Source organism: Aulonocara stuartgranti, assembly GCF_965226115.1.
Source record: "Aulonocara stuartgranti genome assembly, chromosome: 3".
NCBI classification, from domain to species: domain Eukaryota; kingdom Metazoa; phylum Chordata; class Actinopteri; order Cichliformes; family Cichlidae; genus Aulonocara; species Aulonocara stuartgranti.
This window is the reverse complement of record NC_138941.1, coordinates 72,626,189-72,634,554: the sequence shown is the minus strand read 5'-3', so window position 1 is coordinate 72,634,554 and position 8,366 is coordinate 72,626,189. Positions and strand designations below refer to the sequence as shown.

The 8,366-nt window shown below is 39.8% G+C and overlaps 1 protein-coding gene across 1 annotated transcript; it reads right to left on the bottom strand.

Annotated features, from left to right (window-relative positions):
* Positions 1–304: 304 nt before the first annotated feature.
* On the bottom strand, positions 305–7,956 carry LOC309703581 (E3 ubiquitin-protein ligase TRIM39-like). Its single transcript, XM_082528496.1, has 3 exons — positions 4,880–7,956; positions 4,725–4,777; positions 305–2,706 (listed from the first exon to the last, which is right to left on the bottom strand). The coding sequence occupies exons 2-3, from the start codon at positions 4,758–4,760 to the stop codon at positions 1,540–1,542; spliced, it is 1,203 nt and encodes a 400-aa protein (XP_082384622.1). The 5' UTR covers positions 4,761–4,777; positions 4,880–7,956; the 3' UTR covers positions 305–1,539.
* Between the last annotated feature and the right edge of the window lie 410 nt (positions 7,957–8,366).

Sequence of the window (8,366 nt, the reverse complement as noted above, 5' to 3'; positions counted from 1 at the left end):
TAAGGATAATTTTAATGCTTTACAATCATACACAAAAACACTATAAACCCACACTGGGATATTTTATATATGAGGATAGAGCTGGGCGATAGAACAATAACGATATGTATTGCGATATAACTTTTTCTCGATAGAAAAATTAAACTATTGCGATAGACCTCGCCGCTCTTGTCCTCTTAAAAAAAAAAAAAAAGAACAGCCAATCCAAATTAAGTAGCGCAGAGCCGAACCAATCACAGCCGCAGCGTCACGTCACGTGACTTGTTACGTACAGCACAAGTGCCAAGCCGCACATGTGTATTTGTTTGGGAAGCAGCCAGCCACCATACCGCCCGGGTAAGGAGGAAATGAGTGTGCCGACTAGAAAAATCAACCGAGCGTGACCGAAGGTTACCGAAGAGAAAACAGATGATGGTTCCAATGCCGGAGAGATTGTCGAACGGAAGAGCCACAGAAGTTCCGTAGTGTGAAGGTATTTCGGCTATTTCAAGTCTGACAAAAAAAAAAGAGTAGCGTTCACTGTAAATTGTGCCGAAAGCAAGTCTGGAAATAGTCTCTGACTGGAAGCGCTAATTCGTCATTCGGCTTTTGTCAGACTAAAGTAACTGTTAAAACTGTTTGAAAAGCTCAGCTATACAACAAGGAGAGATTGAGAATTTCCTTTTAGTTCTCAGTTTATTTGATATTGACAAAAGTTAGTCAGTTTTGTCTGTTCTTCTGTAAAACAAACTAAGATTTATTTTTAGAATTAATATTTTGTTTCTAAGTGGAATTGACAATTTAGTAGTCTGTTTCGTTTGTTCTATTTTGAAACTTAAACGCTTTAGCGGCTGCCTTTTGTGTAGTTTGCAATATTTGCCTTTATCTGAAAAAGTCTCATGTTCCTTAAGTACATCTACCCTGTTGAACTTATTATGGGGAATAAATATTTAAATAAAAACAAGCTGCTGATTATTTCACATTTTACTTGTGAGCAACGGCACATTTAAATCTTACAAATATAGTTATTTGGCTTATATCGTGATATATATCGTTATCACCTGAAATGAAAAAAAAACATATCGTGATATGAAAAAATCTTATATCGCCCAGCTCTATATGAGGATCACCATAATATATGTATAATAAAAGATTATGCTGACTGCCTGTTGTAAGATTTAATATTTAGTATTTATGTGCGATGTTTGACCGTGTCTTGACCTATTATGATAAGCCAAAGCAAAGGGTTTCTGTCTGTCTCTGTGTTCCTTTGCTGCTTGTGCTAAAGGCTGTACACCCCAGGTGGTTTTGCTTTGTTCGCTTTCTGCTGTATGTATGTTCTTGCTGTTCATATGATGCAGTGAATAAACTCTGTTTCAAGAATTCTAATCTTCTCCAGAGAATCTTTCTGAGTGCATTGATTTTAATTGGATCTTAAAAGCAATCCCGCTCGAAAGCTGTGCAGTCTTACAATTCATCACAATTGTATTATTACAATTTGTCAGTGAGAGTACAAATACAACTTAATAAGAGGAAACAACATTAGAAATGTAATCATCCTCATTTCACCTGCTCCACTGACACTGACACCGTCAATGGCAACACCTTCACTTCTTCACGACTGCGAATGTATGGAAACAACTTCTCAGTAAAAGTGTCTCTGAAGGTGTGAATGTGTTTGTTAATATCAGGACCAGAGAACGACAATTTTCCACTGTTCCAGTTCAGATTCACTCTGATCCTCTGGAGCTTCTTTTGTACTACGAGAGCAGTGAGAGGAGCTGATGGTGAGTGTGCGTAGTATTTATCTTCACATAATTTTATCTTCCATAATCCAGCACATAACTCTTTCTTCTTCTCCACAGACTTTGCCAACACACCCAGTTCCCACCCTGTACTGTCTCCAACTTCGACATCCCAGCTGTGAGTCCCTGAGTTAAAGCCCTCAGAGCCCAGGACAGAGTAGAACAAATGAATCCTCTCTGGATTATCAGGAAGCTGCTGCCTCTCTCCTCCTCTCACACTGGTCAGATCTTCCGACAGGATGAGGTTTGGATGAACAGTGTTTGGGTCCAGGATGAGAGGAGTGTAGGAGACCATGTATTTCATGTTCTTCCAGATGTTGAAGGTCAGGTTGCCCAGGTGTTTGGCCTGGTCTATCAGAGCTCCTGAGGGCAGCTGTGGATCATCCAGCAGGGGGCAGCGCTGGACTCTTTCCACTGCAGCCTTGTAGTTGTGCAGGAATGAGACGTCTTCAGCTCTCAGCTCCTCCTCTGTGGCTCTGACTGTGTCTGAAAGAGCTGCTATCTCTCTGCTCAGAGCCTCCATCGTCTCCTTCATCATCCCACTCTTCTGCTCCTCTTCCTCCCTTACTGCAGCAAGCCTGTCCTCCTCTTCCTCTGCAAGAAACTGGTGAAGCTTCTTAAACTGCTCCTTAATCTGCCTCTCTGTGTGTCGGGCCTGGACCTTAATGTGTTCTGCTGTTTGATCAAACTTCATTTTAGCTTCTTCATAAACCTTTAACTTCTCCTTTAAGGGCTCCAGAGTTTCCTGAAGTTCCTTCTTGTATTGTCGTGCAGGTTCATCGATGGGTCTGAATCTGTGATTGGTGTGTTTTTCTGAGGCGCAGCAGATGTGACACACTGTCTGCTGATGGTCCAGACAGAAGAGTTTGAGTTTCTCAGAGTGCAGACTGCAGTGAGCCTCTGAAGCTCTCTGATCTCTCTCCTGGAAGAATGAGGAACACATAGTAATGTAAGTTCTTAACTTTGTGCACATTTTTTGTAGAATTTCTTTTAATTGTTTATTGAATTGTTATATTCAAACACATTGCAGGGTCTACCATATATTACAAGGTAGATCCTGCAATAAAACAACAGAGAAAAATCCAACAGTCATATGACCCCTTATGTGCAAGTGCTCATGTGCAACATTGGGATGGGAAAACTCCCTTTTAATTGAAAAAAAAAAAAAAGTCAGCAAAACCAGGCTCAGGGAAGGGTCCAATTCAATTTTATTCATATAGCACCAAATCACAACAGAAGTTGTCACAGGGCACTTTATATTGTAATTTAAATCATATAATACAGATAAAAACAATTATATGAACCCTCATAAACAGGACAAAAGACATGCTGTGGAAGAGAGCCAGAGATGAATAATCATAATTCAGTGCAGAGAAATATATAAAGGAAGAAAGGTGTATTTACACAGTGTGAGGTGTGTATACACCTCAAAGATGAGAGACTCACAACATCATGAGAATGCCCCAGCAGCCTACACCTATTGCAGCACAATTGTCATGATACTGGGTCGTGTGACCCAGTGTTTGAGTTTTTATGTGTCTTTTGTATTCATTTGTGTTCTAGTTTAGCTCATCTAGTTAATTTCTAGGTTGCAGGTTAGTCCTTTGTTTCTTAGTTGTTTCTGTCATCTCGCCCTGTACTGTCTACCTGTCATGTCTGTGTTGTACTTGTTGTCAAGTTCGTGTCATGTCTATTTCTCCATGTTTCCTGTTTTACTTTGAAAGAGTCTGGTGTTCTTTGTTCATTGTATTTAGATTGCTGCCCTGCTATTGTACTGTCTCCCTGCTGCCTCGCGAGCAAGAGGCAGTAGTGATGAGTCGTTCTGCCGGCTCTTTGATGTGAACGACGCGAGCTGGCTCCTTATCCTTATCACGTGTTTTTTTTTTTCCTTTCTCTCACCCTCTCTCTCTCGCACTTTTTTTCCGCTTCACTCTGCACGTGAGCCTTGTGCTTTACGCTGGGCAGAGGGGGGAGGGGCGGTAGTTACACTCAGTAGCACAGGAACAGAGCCAGAGGGAGAGAGAGAGAGAAAGAGAGCCAGGGGCAACAACGTCACATTAGGAAGGTATAGTATAAATAATGGTTTGCAGTGTTTTGTGTTGTTTTCACTTTAAATTTGTTTAAAAGGAAAAAGCTGAAAATTTAAATAGTTAAAAGTTGAAATGTGAATAGTTGATTTTTGTATTTTATGATTTCATTATTACATTTTATGTGGAGTGAATAAATAAAAGTATATTTACGGTGGCCCCTAGAGACAAAGCACGTACAAACTTCAAATCACGTACGAACTCTGAAGCATGTACAAACTCCAAAACACGTAAAAACTCCAAAACACGTAAAAACTCCGAAGCACATAAAAACTCAAAACACGTACAAAAGACAACAGAACTGCTCCAGGATGCTGGGCGCAGTGTTGAGCTTTTGTTATTTTGAGGCTACACAAGCCAGCAAGTACCAACAACCTGATTTGGTGTGTGGTAGTCAGTGTTGGGTAAGTTAGTTTAAATTAGTAACTTAGTTACATTACTAGTTACTTCCATCAAAAGTAACTCAGTTACTTCAAGTTACTTGTTACTTTCAAAGTAACTAGTTACTAGGGAAAGTAACTTTGGTTTTACTCAGACTTTTCTTGTTAATGTGTTGCTAAATGGATACCCAGCAAGAGTGCCAGTCTTCTAGCTTGCTTACTTGCCACAAGTGCACTATGCCACCTACCAAAGGAAAAAATAATATGCATATTTCCATGAGAGAAATCCCACGCCTGGACCGTCGTTGACCGCCGCCATGATTCTAGCCTACTTTACAGCGTCATGTGCGCTTTTTACATCCAACACAAAAACTGCAGTCGTGGTGCTTTTGATTTATTAACAGTACTCATTTCTCTGAACATCTTTCATTACATGAAACAACAATGGGAATACTGAAGATCTCCTGACTTACCTGACAGCAGAGATCCTCCTCTGATCTGGAAGCCATTGAGTCTGTGAGTGAAGCTGAAAACAGGAGAGAGGCAGTACAGTCAGTCCTGGCTCCCCTCCCTCCTCTACCACCTTCACTGAAACTTCCTTTGAGTCGTGTTTTAATTTCAAACTCACATTCAGTGTGTGGAGCGTCAGCAGCTTGAAGCAGCAGTGTTGGAGTTTTCCACTTTTCTCTCCTGTAGCTGGACTCACTCAGAGGAAGCTGTGGAACAACAACAGGGTGGAGTTTCACTCGACTGTCTCTCACAGCTGCGGTTGCTTCACCCACAATGTGGGTGTGCTTAATTCCAGAGCTTAGACGTTTAACTGATATCTGCTGTAAGACAAGTTAGAACATGCAAACTTGTAGAAAGCTCAAAAATAGCATGCCATTGTTTGGTGTAGTGTTTATTCTGCACCAGCTACAATGTGGAGTTTGCTCTAGTGGGATTGTCGCATATTAACACACAAAGGTGGACTCTTTTTCTATCTCAAGCTGTTATTCACCGTTTTCAAGGGTGTAGTAGTATTGTACTGTGTGCATTATTTATACATTATTTATACATACATACATATCAGTGAAATATATCTGATGTTTCACTTCCACTGAGTGACAAAGCCTAGAGGGGGTTTCTAATGTCAGGCTCAGAGATATAGAAAAATTAGTTTTGATCGAAACTGATGTGGTTTGCTGAACCAAGCACACCCAGAAGTCATGATGGTCAATGCTTGCTTGATTGAATGGGTCGAACAAAAACACATGTAGGCATTCTGAGCATGCTTTGATATACAATACATAGTTTCAGTTGCAACAGTAGAAGTGAATAAAATACTACTTACAGCAGAATACAAATACTATACACACAAGTCATGACCAATCCTTGCTTGATTGAATGGGAAGAACAAAACATGTAGGCATTCTGGGCATACTTTAATATACAATGCATACTTTCAATTGTAACAGTAGAAGTGACTGACGTTTCAGAAGTAAACACAAGGGTCAAAAATATTATATAATAAACCTATAGCCTCAGTTAGAACTAACAACATCATATCTAGACCATTCTATCTAGGGTAGAGGTACATGCCAAGGCTGCCCCCTTTCGCCTCTTCTCTTTGTCCTAGCAATTGAACCATTGGCTATTGCGATAAGGAACAATCAAAATATCTCTGGCATTAGAACAAATAATATTGAGTCCAAAATTGGATTATTCGCGGACGACATTATCTTAATGCTGTCCAAATTAAAGAGCTCAATTCCCCAGCTACTCAAGACAATTAACTCCTTTGGCAATATCTCCAGTTAAAAAATTAATGAATCCAAGTCGGCCATCCTCTTCTTTAACCATTCTGAAAGAATTAAACCACCTATTCAAACAATGTTTCAAGTTGCCAGAGACAGTCTTACCTATCTAGGTATAAAAATCACTCCAAAAATTAACAATTTGGTACATGCAAATTACTCTCCTACAATCAACTCTGTTATTGACTTAATCAATAGATGGTCTATGCTGCCAATCTCTCTGATTGGACATGTAAATATTCTCAAGATGAACGTTCTCCCAAAATTTCTATATCTTCCAAGTCATTCCTCTCAGCCCTCCAGATGACTTCTTCACAAAGGCAAAAACAATATTCATTAAATTCATTTGGAATAATAGACGAGCCAGACTGCGCCTTTCACTACTATATCTCCCGTATGACAGGGGAGGTCTGTGTGTTCCAAACCTCATATGGTACTACTGGGCTGCCCAGTTTTCTGCGGCCTCTTGGTGGTTTTCAACGACAACCTTACCCTGGGTAAATTTAGAAAGGACAAGCACTACCCCCTTACCGCTCAGCACTTACCTGTACTCCGCAAAGTATAAAGATCTGATGAAAGATACATCGAACCTCTTTGTTAAAAATACCATCCGTGTCTGGTTCGATGCACTCAAGTTTAAAAATGAAACGCCAGCACTATCCCAATTCTCACCTATCTGGGGCAATAGGGCCTTTAAACCCGGTTTGAAAGATTTGGGTTTTAAAATGTGGGCCGTCAGAGGCCTGTGCAAAGTTGCAGACCTATTTGACAAGGACACCCTACTATGTTTTAATGGCTTGACACAGAAATTTGGCATTCCAACTAAACATTTCTTCAAATTTCTTCAAATCAGAAGCTTCATTTCAAAAACTCAAAAATCCCTAACATTGCCCACTCTAAACTCATTAGAGGACATAGCAATAAACCATCAGCTGAAGAAGGGTTTAATATCCCGTTTTTATAGCAACCTCAGAGATGGCTCTCAAACATCCTCAGAAAAAGAAAGACTCGCCTGGTGTCAAGACTTAGAGTGTAGAATAACTACAGAGGAATGGCAAAAAAACAGCTTGAAAGCCCAAACACAATCTATAAACACTCAATTTAAACTAATCCAGTATAAATGGCTAATGAGAACACATATAACCCCAACATTATTAAACAAATTTGACCCCAAAACTCCGGACATATGTGTTAAATGTGTGGAAAAAGGCACACTGATGCATTGCCTGTGGGGATGCTCAGAAATCAGAAAGTTTTGGAAAGAAGTTTTAGATGTATTTGCGCATATTACAAGTGTCAAGCTGAATCTATGTCTGAAACTATGCATCCTAGGAATTTTCCCCGCTGAAATCCAGCTGAGCAAAGTTCTCCAAAAAACCACAATCTTCTGCCTGTTACAGGCGAAATATAGCATAGCCAAATCATGGAGATCCATTAGTAGACCACACTTGAGAACTTGGTTGTCGACACTGTCAAAATCCCTCGCTTTGGAGAAACTTACGTCTATGATAAAGGGTAAACATGCTTCCTTTAAAAAAATGTGGGGAAATTTTTTGTTATTTTTGGAAAGTGAGGAGATGATCGATAGTGAACAGAAATGACTATATCCATTTAACCTGTATGGGAGAAGTAGTGTTGCAGCTGTCAAAGAGAACCTGGGGGGCCTGCGAGTGCTGGACTGTTCAATCGAAGTACAGGAGATGAGATGTGAAATTAAATGGACTGGAACTGAAGAAGACACAGCTTATTGTTGCAGCCGTTAGGTCAGATGCCTCTCTAACTAACTTGACACCCTTGGACTAAACTTCAGCCCGAAGGCCTGGAATAATGCACTTCAACCTATTGACTCGCTGTGTTATACCTGTTTGTTTTTTTTGGAGCACTGTCTGTTCCCCTTGTTTTTTTTCTGTTTTTGTTTTTTGTTTTTTTTTTGTGTGTGTGTGTGTGTGTGTGGGGGGGGGGGGGGGGTATTTTACTTATCTGTATATAATTTTTTTTCTGTAATAATATCTGAATGATCTACATGTGAGAGTATGTATAACTATATCTGTGTTTCCCCAACACTGTTCATACACGATGTACATATATTACTATTATACACTCAATTTTTTTTTAAATTTCCTCCTCTATTTTATTTGAACTCTCTCTTCCTGTTGGTTAAAATGTTGTTGGAAAAGCAATAAATAAATCTTTGAGAGAAGTAAACACAAGTACACTTATTGAGAAACATCCTGTGGTTAAGAGAGATAAAAAAAAAGATAAGATCACCTTTATTAGTCCCACACGTGGGAAATTTGTGTCACAGCAGAAAGCTGACAG